This window comes from Myxocyprinus asiaticus, chromosome 2, assembly GCF_019703515.2.
Source record: "Myxocyprinus asiaticus isolate MX2 ecotype Aquarium Trade chromosome 2, UBuf_Myxa_2, whole genome shotgun sequence".
Taxonomy (NCBI): domain Eukaryota; kingdom Metazoa; phylum Chordata; class Actinopteri; order Cypriniformes; family Catostomidae; genus Myxocyprinus; species Myxocyprinus asiaticus.
In genome coordinates this window covers 60305848-60321666 of record NC_059345.1, presented here as the reverse complement: position 1 = coordinate 60321666, position 15819 = coordinate 60305848, and the positions used below count along the sequence as shown (strand labels likewise).

The window sequence follows — 15819 nt, the reverse complement described above, 5'->3', positions numbered from 1 at the left end:
CTCAGGCCCCCACATAAGTCATAAATTATACTGATAAAAATCGCGCCAAAATCAAACAAAGGGAGTCCAAAACAGACTACAAATCCCATGAAGCCTTGCTCACTAAAGTATCGAACTCTCAACTCCTATTGGATGAGGCACACAACAGAACGTCCCTCAACCATGACATCATCAGGAGTAGAAATACCTCTGAAATGCTTCCGGGATTTGCTTCCAGCAACTTTGCTCGCCTTGGGTAGACGCAGCTCATCGCTGCTCTCAGGTGCAGTCTCGTGGCACAAGGAAGTAATGTCCGACTTGAAACTGTGGCCATACAATCTCCATCTCGCTGGATGAGTTGAGATTACTCTGTGTTCAACCGAACACTCTAACAGATCCGAAGGAGACCGCCGAGCAATCCGCATCTTCATCCGTTTGCCTGCAGAAGTGAAGAGATTAAAAGATTTCTCTTCCATCTTCAATCAAGTTGACGTTTCTGATTTCTCCGCCAGCCCACTGAGAATCAGCAGCCGTACCGCCCGCCGACAGAGCGAGGAAATGGCCTCTCGTCATCACCCCAGCCTCGAGGAACCGAGTCTGAGTTAAAGGACGGATGAACACACATTCCACCTGCATCCTCATGCGATTCAAGTAAGAGGTTTACGTCTGGGCAGAGATAGAATATTATAGTGTGTTATTCTTGTGTTTCAAGGTTTTTGCTTGTACAGTTTACGGACCGCCATGTCCGCTCATTATTAATACTCAGGGTATTAATTATCACAAATTTGATTTGCTGTATTGTGGTCCAACCAAATTGGACTGTTGTGCATTTTCACCATCGCGGGTGAGACCGGCAAACTGAGTTTATCCATTAAAGAATCAAAGAACGCGGGACTGTTTACGAGCCGTCCACCGCATCTCTAAGTGATAAACTAACAGCTGCTTTCTCTCCCACGATCGCGAAATCGGCTTTGGGGCCGTCACTTAATTTTCTCTCTCGTACTAACCACACACACACGCGACCCCTCACAAACATTCTGGCACACATTTTTGGCTAGTAGATAGCGTCGTGATAAAGTTCAGCTTTGTCCCTAAGCTACCATTGACTGGTTTCTCTCCTTCCACATTCGCAGTCATATTCCCTGGCCGGAAGTCTCGCGTGACATACTCTCCACGAGAGTCACGTCCGCCATTTTGTGCGTGTCCCTCCTTACACACACACACACACACACACACACACACACCTTCATGTGTAATAGGATTATTTTGATTTCCATATCTAATCATATCACTGTTTAGTTTGTAGTTGTAAGTCGGAAGTTTATTGACTGCATTGTATTAATTATTAATTGATATAACTGCATAAATAAACGTTGTTATATTACAAAGAGAAGTGTTTTGGTTTGTTTTGCATACGCCTGTGTCGTGCTGACGGGATGTCAGTGCTCGGATTCAAGCCTTCATTCATTGTTTTTTCCCGAAAATCGACATTCTTCGGATGTCGATTTTCCTAAGAAAAAAATCTAATATTGAGACTGTTTACTATCTGGTTATTAGTCCCTGATTCCAGGGTGGTGCCCCGTCAATGTTAATCCTTATTAATATTCTATTGATTTTTGATAATTATCTTTGATGATTGTTGAATTTGAATAATTAAAATTAACACTAGCTTATTGATCAATGTTTCATCGATGTTAACAATTAACGATTATCTTTGATAATTGTTGATTTAAAGGATTAGAAAAAGCTAACATTGATTCTCATCAATGTTCTATTGATTTTAATAATTAATAATTATCTTTGATAATTATTAATTATTGCTAATAACCAAACCCGCTCCTAAACGTAGCGCACTACATTTACTGGAGCCCCATATGAGGTTTTAATGAGTTAGATTCAATTAATTAATTTAAATATGAATTAATAACTAAAGAAATAATTATTAATTATTTCTGATAGTAACACTGATCTAAACAACCAGTAAAGTCCTACAATTGCATGGATGATTGTTGGTGCCAGATGGGCTGGTTTGAATATTTCTGTAACTGCCGATCTCCTGGGATTTTAACAAACAACAGTCTCTAGAATGTACTCAGAATGGTGCCAAAAACAAACAAAAAAACATTCAGCCAGTGAGCGGCAGTTCTGTGGACGGAGACGTCTTATTGATGAGAGAGTTCAAAAGAGAATGGCCAGTCTGGTTCGAACTCTACGGTAATTCAGATAACCACTCTGTACAAATGTGGTGAGAAGAATAGCATCTCAGAATACTATCACTATTTGAAAAAAGTCATTTATGATCAAATCTAGACAGGCCCCATGTCCAGCAACCATCACTCCAACACCTTATCCTTGAGTAATCATGCTAAATTGCTAATTTGGTACAAGAAAATCACTTGCCATTATATCAAACACAGTTGAAAGCTATTTGGTTCGTTAAATAAACTTAACATTGTCTTTGTGTTTGTTTTTGAGTTGCCACAGTATGCAATACACTGGCATGTCTTAAGGTTAATATTAGGTCAAAAATGGCAAAAAATAAACCACTTCCTCTAGAAACTCATCAGTCAATCATTGTTTTGAGGAATGAAGACTAAACACGAACATATATGCTTGAAATTGCCAAACAACCGAAGATTTCATACAAAGGTGTACACTACAGTCTTCAATGCAAAGGACAACTGGCTCTAACAAGGAAAGAGATGTGGAAGGCCAGATGTACAACTAAACAAGAGGATAGGTACATCAGATTCTCTTGTTTGAGAAACAGATGCCTCACATGTCCTCAGCTGACAGCTTCATTGAATTCTACCCACTCAACACCAGTTTCATGTACAACAGTAAAGAGAAGACTCAGGGGTGCAGGCCTTATTGGAAGAATTTAAAAGAAAAAGCCACTTTTGAAACAGAAAAACAAAAATAAAAGGTTAGAGTGCGCAAATAAACACAGACATTGGACAACAGATAATTGGAAAAGAGTGTTATGGATCTTAACCCCATTGAGATTTTGTGGGATCAGCTAGACTGTAAGGTGTGTGAGAAGTGCCGGACAAGACAACAAAATCTATGGCAAGTGCTACAGGAAGCGTGGGGTGAAATGTCACCCGAGTATCTGGACAAACTGACAGCTAGAATGCCAAGGATCTGCAAAGCTGTCATTGCTGCACGTGGAGGATTTTTTTGATGAGAACTCTTTGAAGTAGTTTAAGAATTTCTGAACATTTTTTTTTTCAAATTGTAATAGTAAATTTTCACATTATTAATGTCCTGACTATACATTTTGATCAGTTGAATGCCACTTTGGTGAATAAAAGTACCAATTTCTTTCCACAAGCGCAAAATATGAACATTATTCCAAACGTTTGGTTGCCAGTGTGTGTGTGTGTGTGTGTATATATATATATATATATATATATATATATATATATATATATATATATATATATATATATATATATATATATATATATACACACACACACACACACACACACACACACACACGCACGCACGCATACCTGTATTATATATAAAAATTACTATAGAAATTAAGAGTGCTGCACTCGAGGCTACACGGATCCATCTTTGCGGACCCTGAGCTTTCCAAAGTTAAGTAGACCTGATATAGCTCTTTATTTCCATCCTGTAAATTTTCTTACCAATGTAAATAATCAAGTTGTAATAAAGCTACTGAGCTTAACCAGAGTATATTTTAAAGTATGGTATATAACTGTATAGAAATGTCTCATTAAATTATAACACAAATTGTATTTATTTAATTGCAAAGTTCAAAAGGTGCTGCATAATAAGAATGAACCCTTGTCAATCATCCCCGCTTGCCATTTGGAGAATGAACCTAGTGCTATGATTGGTCGAACTCTGCTTCTTTTGCTGTTGCTTGATTTGAGTACTGCGCGTGCACAGAGGCGTCACCAGGTTTTTGCGTAGTTTAGAGTGACAAATCATACCAGCGTACTTTGAGGTCAAAATGCGTACCCGCTACACAAAATGCGTACAGGTTGGCAGGTCTGAACCAATGTACAAATAAATTGTCATTAGGTGTATGCATACAGTGTGTCCTTTAGATTTGTTTTTGTACTGACTAAACAGACAAGGACAAACATTGAGCAAGTAAGCCTTTTAATTCTGAGAAACCCATAGCAGGAACAATAAAATTAATTTTTGACACAACATTTCATATTCTAATCACATTCTTTAGAAAACACCAAAGAGCTCACACCCTGTACGACACTTTATTACTTCACAACCAATAGAATTTTTTTTTTTTTTTTTATTAAACAGCAATTACTAATAATAAAATAATACAAATACTTTGTATTATATAAATGTAGTACTTGGCATTTTTATTTACTCTCTATGAATAGCAACACATTTCATAACTGAAAGTCATCAACCTGCCCCAGGGGTATTAATACATTTAATGAGGAGGCATCATTAGAAGCTGTCAAACATAAATGGACAATAGTTTCTTAAGCATAATGTGCAAGTACAGAAAACAGACTTATAGGAAGAAAAAAAAAATCTTTGGACAATTTAACTTGTATGATTTAACTTGTAATCATTAATTGTAATCATTATCTTTACACTGAATATAAATGTAGATCACCCGAAAATGAAAATTCTGTTATTATTTACTCACCCTTATGTTGTTCCATACCTGTATGCTTTTGATTTTTTTTCTTCTGTGGAAGAAGGAGAAATTCTTTAAAATGTTAACATAGCTATTTTCCAAAGAGCGACATTTAATAATGGCCATGAGAGTCAAGCTTACAAAAAGACCGACCAACCCCCCCCCCCCAAAAAAAAAAACACCAGAAGCTTTTATAAGCTTAAAAGTATGAATTACCAAACACTTTCTCTGTATATGGAAAGGAACATTTAGACATTCTGAAAAACTGACTTGAAAGTGAGTAAATGTTGACAGTGTTCATTTTGGGGTGAACTGATCTTAGTTTCTTGAGTAAGTGTGTGTGTGTGTGTGTGTGTGTGTGTGTGTGTGTGTGTAAGAAAGAGAGAGAGAGCCAGCCTGTCTGCCAACAAAAAACAAAAAAAATAAACCCTACATGAAGATCCTTAACAGCTGACAGCTTCATTCAGTTAATCTGTATGTGTTACTATGGGGATGAAAGGAGGTGTGAAAGGGTCAGAGGTTATTCTGACCCTCCTTTAACCTCATCCACCAGCGGATGGCCCTCTTCTGCCTGGTCTCCAGGAGCATGTTCCTCTTTCATCTCCAGACAGAGGACTATATCCTGAAAAATAGGTAGTAAAGCATGTATTCACCAAAACGAATAAGTACAAAGCTGTGTGAGAGTGCATCCCATGCAAAGGTTGAAACAGTTCCCTGATTCAGGGTATGGCTGTCATTTTGGAATATGGAGTCATTAAACCCAAATCAACAACTGGGACAACAACCATCCCCTGTGAAATGTAGGGCTATTCTGAAAAAAGAACATAGTTTACTCTGTTACATAGATAACTCTGATTATCTGGTATTTAAATAACACAAAATAAATTTCCAGAACAAATCTAATGGAAATGGTTGAAGCATGTTTAAAACATTTTGCCTAGGGAAAATTACTTTTAAATGAATAGTTTACCCAAAAGATGAAAATGCTATCATCATTTACTTACCCTCACATTGTTCCAAACCCATATGACATTTTTTTCTGTGGAGCACAACCTGAGAATTTTAGAAGAATCTTTGATGCTGTTGAGGCCCAAAAACTGACATAAAAGCCCCATAAAAAGTGGTCTATGTGACTTGTGCGCTGTATTCCGAGGGTTCTGAAGTCACACGATAACTTTGTGAGGAACAAATTTAAGTTGTTATTTGCTTAAAATCTTTGCATTCAAATTTGCTGCGTGAAGACACGTCATGCATGTTTGATGTCAATGATGCGGAATGCCATTGGTTGTCACGTGTGTTGTAACCTATTGCAACATTGTAAATCTGAATGTGCATACACAAATGGTAGAAAAAAGGACATTCGGGCTTGGAACGACATGCTGAGGATGAGTGAATGAAACATTTAAACATTTTGGGTTCACTAATCCCTAAAACACATGAGATACTGGAAAATTATGGAATTGCATACCACTGTTACGGAGGGGCTTTTTATCTGTCTTTGGTTTCAAAAACGTAGATGAAGGGGCCTCTTCAGTGTCCTGCAAAAGTTTAGAAAGAATATGTAAATACATCACTTGACATCTGAGGTCTAAAAATATTAGTTTCTATAGCTCTGTTCTAAAATGTACTCAGCTGCCTTGCTATCTATTGCCTACATAGGCAGCTGCCTAAGGTAGCATTCTAACTGAAATGGAACTTCCTAAGTGACTGATTTGGAATGCTCTACATAGTCAAAAACTCTGTGTCCTAATATACATATGAGTAACTATATTAAACTGTACATGAAATTGTACATTATCAGTTAAAATACTTTCTTCTATCTCTATCTATAGCCTAATTTGGAGAGACAATGTGTAAGCCATTCAAAGGTACATTTTCTTGAAAACTGTAAACACTGTCTTTGTGGCGCTATAAAAATTCTTGTTTGTTTTAAGCGACCCGCTCCAACAACGTTACGAAATGACATGCTTAAAAAAAATCAAATTTTTGCACAAATTTACGCATATCGATTTCATAAAATTCCATCAAATTTAATTGTGTAATGTTTAACTAAATTAAATTAATAAAAAAATTTAGTTTCTTTTCATAGGAACTCGAGCTGTGTATTCGCTATGGGACACCGCCCAAGTGTCACGTGGTCTGATGCCCTTAATCAATCACGGCAATTTATTGGCTGATGGCGCTTAAGGACGCCCCTAGGGAGCTACATCACGGGCCATCGAGTCAGATATTCTGTTCTTCAGTGCACGATTTGTCTAAGCCCATGTTTGTTTCAAGCGAATCACGTCAAATCGAGGATTATTAATTCTCCCTTTTGAGTGGCAAACATGTAAGGACGTCATTTATACAGTGTAAATTTCAGAGCAATATGAATGTGTTTTTTTCTAAACATTACAAGGGTCCAACGGGGACAACGGCGCTTCGAGGCTAGCAATTTCTCACCACGAGGCGTTATCCCCACTTGTTCCAGTTCCACGGCCTCCAGATTTGGAGCTCTGTGTGGGAACCATTTTGGATTTCAGCTTTGTGTCTGAGAAGATTGGAGTGCGAACAGTCATCGGATTCTTCCTTGTGTTTGTCACCTTACCCCTGAGAGGAAGCGTGAGTCTCGTTGGACATGCTCTGAGGCCTAACTCAGCAGTCATTTTCTGACGAACAAAGCATGCGAAAGAGTTACCATGCGCATCTTTAGCCGTCTGCATTTAAAAACGCTGTATGAGAGAATTCGTCATTGGAAGGTAAGGGAACAAATTGGCCCCTTTGTCCCTATTGTCTTTTTCTGTGTTGTTCTGGGAGAATGCACATGAATAAGGCAATGGAGGAGCCCGGCTGCAGAACGAGGGGGCTGGAATAAGAGATTATTCCCAACGGAGTGATGGCAAATCAACGTGCAGCGTGCTTCATCTGTGCCATTATTCTTTCGGGATTCTATCAGGAGATGCGTGGTATTTTAACTTGTTTTTTCTTTTGCCCATTCGTGGACCACGTGGGCGTTCTGGCGCTCTGCTCAATTTTTCGGTGGTGGCATGGATGTTGCTTTTTTCAGCTGTTGGATCTACACACAATGGTTTTGCAGTCCAACCAAGCACATTGTGCTAAGGAATACCACAATTTCTCGCCATGATTAAAATTTTGCATAGAAACAGTGGATTCCTATGAAGCTGTTCACACCTGGTGCGAACATTCCAGTGCCAACAAAGCTAGATTTTTTTTTTTTCTTTTTTCGGTTAGTGTGTTGAATTTTTTATTTTATGAAATGCCCTGACCAATAAAATATGAGATTTGTATCACATGTCAGGAGCCGCTGCAGTAACCAAAATCAATGCAACTGGTAGCGCTAAAGCACAGAAAGTTGTTTTGACCACCAACATTAAATGCTGAAGTAACTTGTGTATTCACTTGCATCAAGTTTCTGCTTGAAATGTTGCGTTTGTGCTTAAATTGAATTTCAACTGCATCTGGGAAAAACAGTTTGCAGATTTTATTCATGCTTTCTTTGTCTTTTATTACTTTTTTGCAGTTTATAATCAAGCAGTAACACACTGACAAAGTGATTAATGTATGTCATCATGAAATCAGAATTCCTCCCCTCAAAATCTGAACACAAGTGGTCACAGGAGATGCATTTAAGTGACCAGGTGCAAACAGCAATGTGTCTTGTCTGACCACATGTGATTGGATTACTCTAAATGTATCTAAAAAACAGGAGTAAATGGGGTCAAAGATGACACCAATGCTACAGTAACTTCCAATCCATGCAAACTGGCCTTTCAATATAACAAATACTAATGCTATGCATAATCATTTAAAAAGGAAGCTGTTAGCACTTGTAAGTTATTTTTAACATAATCGTAAGTGTTTGGGCATCTGATCTGGTTGCTTTTCGCTCCTTCAAGAATTTGAATAGTCTACAATTAAAAAAAGCACTTAAAGTACGATGACACCATCCGGGGATGATGTCACGACTAGTTGACTGTTAAATATCAGTAGTAGTGCAACAGTGGGACCAAGATGACACCCTCAGTGAATGTGATTTTTTGAGCTCTTGCACCAAGTGTATCTTCAATATTGCAAAGAGGCTTCTAATTAACTGTTAAGTTTAAGAAGTCAATACAGTTTTTAAGTCAATTGTGCAGCCTTTTATTTGACAATGTTGCATAAACAAGGGCTTTCAGGAAGTTCTAAAGGTGCTAGCACTAGCACATGCTCTGTGGTTAGCTGTGAACATGATAATGTTGTCTCTTTTACAAGCGAGGATGAGTGCTTCTCCTTAGCTAAGGATGAGTGCTTCTCCTTAGCTGAAGATGAGTTCCCGGCATTGCCTGTTACTCCAAGCAAGTCACTAGTTGAAAAGAAAAAAGTGTGTGATAACTCAAATGCTGACATCTCATCTAAGCATTTTGTTCTGTCAGAGGAAAACAGTAGCTGTAGTTTTCTTTCTGTGTTTTTGCTGTGATATTGGACTAGTAGCTGATTGTTAGCCAGGAGATTGTACTGCACTTCACTGACTATTGATGTAAAGCTTTGGCCATTAGAGACTAGTTTAAAGCAATTCTGCTGGAGTTTCAGACATTTTACACTTTTTGAATGAGTTGCTAATTTGTGGGCTGGACTCAGGTGTGCAGCAATTAGCAATTAGTACATAAGTAGTGAAAGCACTGTAGCGGCAGCTCTTGTGTGCAGCCCTCCTCAGGTGAAGCCCTATCTCGGGTAAATACCTGTGAGTCTACCTGCACAAGTCCATCGAGCAAGGACAACGACATGTCATCGAAACTATGGAATAATAGAAATGGAAATATGGGAATTATGTTGTGACTAAAAAAATCCAAAATAAATCAAAACCGTGTTATATTTTAGCATCTTCAAAATGGCCACCCTTTGCTTAGAATTTTCAGAAATGTTCTCTTGGCATTTTCTCAACCAAGAGGTATCACCCTGGGATGCTTTTTAAACAGAGTTCCCATCTATAGGCTGGGCACTAAGTGGCTGCTTTTCTTAATTACTTGGTCATCCATTTCAAAAACTTTTTTTTAAATAAAATTTTAGTTCTGTAATTAAATAAATATGTTGGCACAATTATATGTTTGTCTACAAAAACTAATTTCAAACATTTAAGCATACACCTTCAGATCAAAAGAAATATTAGACAACTAAGATCATGAGAAACATTTCAGTCAAGTGACCCCAAACTTTTGAACGGTAGTGTATCTTATACTATTTATATTTCCTTATGCTTGTAATATGTGTTTTCACTATATTCCTGTTGTTTCCTGTAGGTGAAAATCCACACGCACACGCCATACACTACACACTCCAAAGCACCTGAGGTTGCTTAGCTCACCACAGCCCCCCCTCTCTCAGTTGGACTGTGGAACTGCCAGTCAGCTGTCAAAGCTGACTTCATCCTGGCCTTCGCCAGTCAGTCAAAACTCAATGGTTTGTCCCTGACTGAGCCATAGATCAGTACAGAAAACACTTGAACTCCCTCATCTCTCTCTACCAACTTCACTTTCACCCACCCCACTCATCTGTCTTGGCAGGGTAGGGAAACTGGTTTGCTCATGTCCAACTCATGGAAATTCACTCCTCTCACATCTCTCTGCAATAACACATCTTTCGAATATCATGCTATTACTGCCACTAATCTTGCTTCAATTAACTTTTTGGTCATCTATCGCCCTCTAGGTCGTTGAAGAACTGGATGTATTGCTGTCCTCATTCCCTGAGGATGGCACATCGCTGGTGGTCCTTGGGGACTTCAACATCCACCTAGACAAACCAAGTGGCTGACTTTCTAGCTCTTCTGACCTCATTGATCTTACAAGATTGGAAACCCCTGCAACACACAGAGCAGGAAAACAGCTAGGTCTCATCCTTACCCATAACTGTATCTCTCTCACTCTGCCTTTTTCCTTATCTCTCACTTCACCTATGATTTCCTTCTGCTGTAACCTCTTCTCTATCCCACATTCACTTCTCTTCTATGACCTCTGCATCCCTTCCCTCCACTAACCACTTCTCTGTCTACACTAAATGTAAATAAAGCTAGAAATGCTCTTTGCTCAACATTAACTTCTTGCCTTGATAGTGTCTGTCCTCTTACCTCCAGGCCAGCATGTGCCACACCCTCTAGACCCTGGAAGAGGAAGTGGCGCAAGTCAAAAGACCCTGCTGATTTGAAACAACCTACTCAATAGACATCAGTCTGACTTAAAAAAATGACACTCAACGTTTCCAGCTCTACCAGTTGTTCCAGCCCGACAACCCCACTGTCTCAGCTCGTATCTCTGCCTGGATGAAGGAACATAACCTTCAGCTCAACCTGGCCAAGACAGAACTCCTTGTGATCCCAGCCAACTTGTCTGTTGACCACAACTTCACTATTCATCATGGTTTAACTACACTATTGCAAATCAGGACAGCCATGAACCTGGGAGTGGTGGTAGATGACCAGCTTAACTTCACTGCCAACATCTCATCAACCGCCTGAACTTGCAGGTTTGCCCTTTACAACATCATCAGGAAAAATTTCCTCTTTGAATAAGCTGCACAGCTCCTGGTCCAAGCTTTAGTCATTTCAAGACTGGACTACTATAATGCTCTGTTGGCTGGCCTCCCAGCTAGCACAATTAAACAATTGCACTGGCACCCCCGGCTTGTCTTTAACACCCTCCTGGCTGATTGGGACAATTCAGCACTGGCTGTGCTTCCTCACGGCCTGGCCACGCCCTCCTCCTCGTCACACTCCTCCACTGCCCAATTCAGACTGGGGAAACCTCCGGCATGATGTACTCCCCTCCCTTTCTGAAGGGGAGGTGTTGCCCTTCTGGCCGTCCTTCTGCCAGCAGGTCTTCCCCGCCTCTCTGAAGCCCTGGGAGAGATGAGGAGAGGGAGAGGGGAGAGGGAAAGAGCAAGGGGGAGAGACAGAGAGAGAGAGCGAAAAAGTCACTCGCTGGTCCCTGGACACGCCGTCGCATGGTCCTCAGCCACTCCTCCACCCTATGTCGGACAACAGCCGCTCCTCCCCTGGCGGACGGCAGCGAGTCCTCCAACCTCTGGTGGACGGTCATGGCTCTTCCACTTCCTAATAGATGGCAGCGGTTCCTCCGACTCCCGGCGGCCAGCAGCAACTCCTCTGTCCCCTGGTGGACTGCCGCGGCTCCTCCGCTTCCCAGTGGACAGCAGTGGTGAGGACTCCACGACAGCGTATCCCTCCTCCTTCCCAGGTTTCGGCACTGATGAAATGGGGTTCAGGATGGGCAAGGAAGAGGCGGGAACCGGCAGAACAGTCAACATAACTTTAATGACAGAAATCAACTTAAACAAACACACAGACACACACACAGGGGCCACATGGGTCTCTCTCTCTCTCGCACTGGCGTCTCCGGCTTGTCTTTATCCCCCTCCCGGCTAATTAGGAAAATTCAGCACTGGGCATGCGTCCTCACGGCCCGACCACGCCCTCATCCTCGTCACAACGATCATGCACTCTCTCTGTTTATCTCTTGTGGAATGAGCTTCTGACCTTCTCACGATATGCTGAAACCACCTCAACATTCAAGGACCAGCTGAAAATACATCTTTTCCGTGAGCACTTAAAGGTGCACTCAGTAATTTTAAAGGATAACATGGACCATGAACATAAAGGATATCATCACCACTCACATTAAAATATAGACTCCAGTCATATCCGTAACCTTATAAAAGCTGTTTTATTCTAAACGGAGAGGGTCAGCACATGGGGGCTGCCATTTTAGAATCACATGACCAGCCGAATCCTACTCAATCTCACTAACCGTCCTGTTATTTTACACTTTCATTCATTGATTAAAGTAATCATGGCTGACTGTGAATACTAAATTTCAGCAATAGCATGTGAAACTGAAAACTATTGATTTTAAATGATGCTGCATCCAAGCAGCTCGTGTCAGTGTAAGTCCAAGATGACACAAAGACAAGTTACTGAGTGCACCTTTAACTTATCCATACTAATTGCACATATTATTTAACAATAAAAAATGTCCTTGTCTATCTCTTTCTTCTACGCTAGCTTCTATACTACTTCAGCCACTTTGAGAACTTTGCAGTGCGATACTGAATATTGCTTGCCATATTCCTCATTTGTAAGTCACTTTGGATAAAAGCATCTGCTAAATGACTATATATATATAAATGTAAATGTAAATCTCAACAACTAAACATTACGCAGCAAATCAACAACCAGTTTGACTTGACAGGGAAAAAGATCACCGATTTAAATTAAAATTTGACAATGTTTAGTCTGAGCTAAAGGCCATTGCGGCAAAGGTTACAAGCCTTGAACGATGTGTGAAACAAACTGAGCACCCGTCAGTCAGATGCAAAGAAGAATGGATAAAATGGGAACTTACATGTGAAGGCAAAATCTGAAGTTAATCGGTGTTCTGGAAGCAGAACATTTGGTATTCAGATTCTGCAAAACCGTTCTTCCCAGCGAGAAAGATAGGCTTGTTGGTGCCGTTGATGTGGTTCAACATTCTGGGAGGGCTCAGCCAGATGGCGTGAGTGGTAAGCCGAGAACCACCACCATACAGTTCTCTGATGCTGTTTGGAAAGTGAGAACTCCTACCTGAAGGACAATGGCTTGCAGTTCAAGGAGGATTTCTGGAAAGGTGACCACGAAAGAAGTATGAAGCTGGGTCCAGAGGTTCAAAAGGCAGGGAAGACGGCTTTATTTTGTTGGAGCCAGAGCTTTCATCCAAGGGCAAGGTGAGATTACCCTTCCCAATTTATATTTTGTACCACCACTACAGTTTGCTGGATGGAATTTGAAGCACAAGACAATTGTGTTCATAAGAACAACAGATGTCCTGTTCACATACTCATGTACTGCATTTGTTGTACTGTTTGATACTGAAAGTATATAATTTACTTTATTTTATGAAGCACAATCTATTAAGTTGTAATTGTGACTATGCATGTTGTAAATAATGCTGTGTTTTTTAAGGATTGAGATATTTTCTAGAATCTTTTTGCACAAATTGAGATTTATCATGGTGCTGCTCTAAACCATTGACCTTTTTTCAGCTATTTCTAGTTTTGATAATAAAAATGATTTTTATACAGTACATTCAGAAAGTATTCAGACCCCTTCATTATTTTCACATTTTGTTATGTTGCAGCCTTATGCTAAAATGCTTTAAATTATTTTTTTCCACATCAATCTACACTCCATACCCCATAATGACAAAGCAAAAACCAGATTTTTAATAACTTTGCAGAGTTATTAAAATTAAAAAACTGAAATATAACATTGACATAAGTATTCAGACCCTTTGCTATGACACTTGATATTTAGCTCAGGTACAACCCATTTCTCTGGATCATCTTTGAGATGTTTCTACACTTTGATTGGAGTCCACCTGTGGCAAATTCAATTGATTGGACATGATTTGGAAAGGCACACACCGGTCTATATAAGGTCTCACAGCTGAAAATGAATATCAGAGCAAAAATCCAAGCCATGAGGTCAAAGGAACTGCCTGCAGAGCTCAGAGACAGGATTGTGTCAAGACACAGATCTGGGGAAGGCTACAAAAAATTTCAGCTGCACTGAAGGTTCCCAAGAGCACAGTGGCCTCCATAATTCTTAAATGGAAGAAGTGTGGAACAACCAAGACTCTTCCTAGAGCTGGCCGCCTGGCCAAACTGAGCAAACAGGGGAGAAGGGCCTTGGTAAGAGAGGTGACCAAGAACCCGATAGTCACTCTGGTTGAGCTCCAGAGACCATGTATCACAGCAACACTCCACCAATTTGGGCTTTATGGCAGAGTGGCCAGACGGAAGCTTCTCCTCAGTGCAAGACACATAAAAAAGCACCTAAAGGACTCTCAGACTGTGAGAAACAAGATTCTCTGGTCTGATGAAATGAAGATTGAACTGGTTGGCCTCAATTCCAAACATCATATCTGGAGGAAACCAGGCACCGCTCATCACCTGCGCAATACCATCCCAACAGTGAAGCATGGTGTTGGTAGCATCATGCTGTGGGGGTGTTTTTCAGCGGCAGGGGGACTGGTCAGGGTTGAAGGAAAGCTGAACGCAGCAAAATACAGAAATATCCTTAATGAAAACCTGGTCCAGAGCACTCAGGACCTCAGACTGGGCCAAAGGTTCACCTTCCAACAGGACAGTGACCCTAAGCACACAGCCAAGACAATGCAAGAGTGGCTTAGGTACAACTCTGTGAATGTCCTTGAGTGGCCCAGCAAAGGCCGGACTTGAACCCAATCGAACATCTCTGGAGAGACCTGAAAATGGCTGTCCATCGATGGTCCCCATCCAACCTGACAGAGCTTGAGAGGATCAGCAGAGAAGAACAGCAGAAAATCCCCAAATTGCAAAGCACTGAGTGAAGGGTCTGAATACTTATGTCAATGTGATATTTCAGTTTTTTTCTTTTAAATACATTTGTTAAGTTATTAAAAATCTGGTTTTTGCTTAGTCATTATGGGGTATGGAGTGAAGATTGATGTGAAAAAATAAGAATTTAAAGCATTTTAGCATAAGATGGCAAAAATTAGATTAAAAAAAAGCGTTAAGACTTTTTCTGTTGTTTCTTTGAATGCCAGGGTTTTAAGGGATAATGTTAAGCACAATGCCATGTTTTTTGTTTACTAGACAGTTTAATTCTGACTTAGTTTATTTATTTATTTTTTTTCCCAAGAGTCACATTCTAAAGCTGCTGATGGTAACTTTTGAAAAACTCAATAAGGGCTGTAATATCTGGCTGTCTCATGGTTCTGAACACTCAGCAGTGTTTTTCTGTTTGAAAAATACATTTGGAGAAGTTCTTCATATGACATATCACTACATTTTGGGTCTTAAAAGTATAACAATGTGACAGTTGTTGTTGTTCATTTTTATGGGTATCATTCCAAGTCTGATTATGACCAGTTACTCTTTATACTGGAGGCAAGACTTGTACATTTGTTATCAACATTTCCTGATACTTATTTGTTGATAAGCGGATAAAACTAGAGCAAAGTGTAACTCTATTTCTCAGTTGAGTATTAAAGTGGTCTGTTACTGGTAAAATTGACAATATTTCTAAATGTTATGATTATTATTCAAATTTGTACACACAAAAAATTTGTGAGGGTTATATATCAAACTTCTGCAACATTTGAAAATGTCAATTGTATTGGTGA

General features: G+C 39.9%; 2 protein-coding genes across 2 annotated transcripts in view; one reads left to right on the top strand and one right to left on the bottom strand.

The window, feature by feature from the left end:
- Nucleotides 1-15819, top strand: part of LOC127452865 (aryl hydrocarbon receptor nuclear translocator 2-like) — a 1027890-nt gene that overhangs the window by 523901 nt on the left and 488170 nt on the right. The gene's annotated exons all lie outside the window — the stretch shown is intronic.
- The window catches only part of LOC127453305 (selenoprotein S-like), a 53294-nt gene continuing 41577 nt past the window's right edge, over nt 4103-15819 (bottom strand). The window contains exons 5-6 of the mRNA XM_051719618.1: nt 6099-6168; nt 4103-5252 (exon numbers count right to left, since the gene is read on the bottom strand). Coding sequence (XP_051575578.1) covers nt 5173-5252; nt 6099-6168 — 150 coding nt within the window. The 3' untranslated portion in view covers nt 4103-5172. The remainder of the gene's footprint in view (nt 5253-6098; nt 6169-15819) is intronic.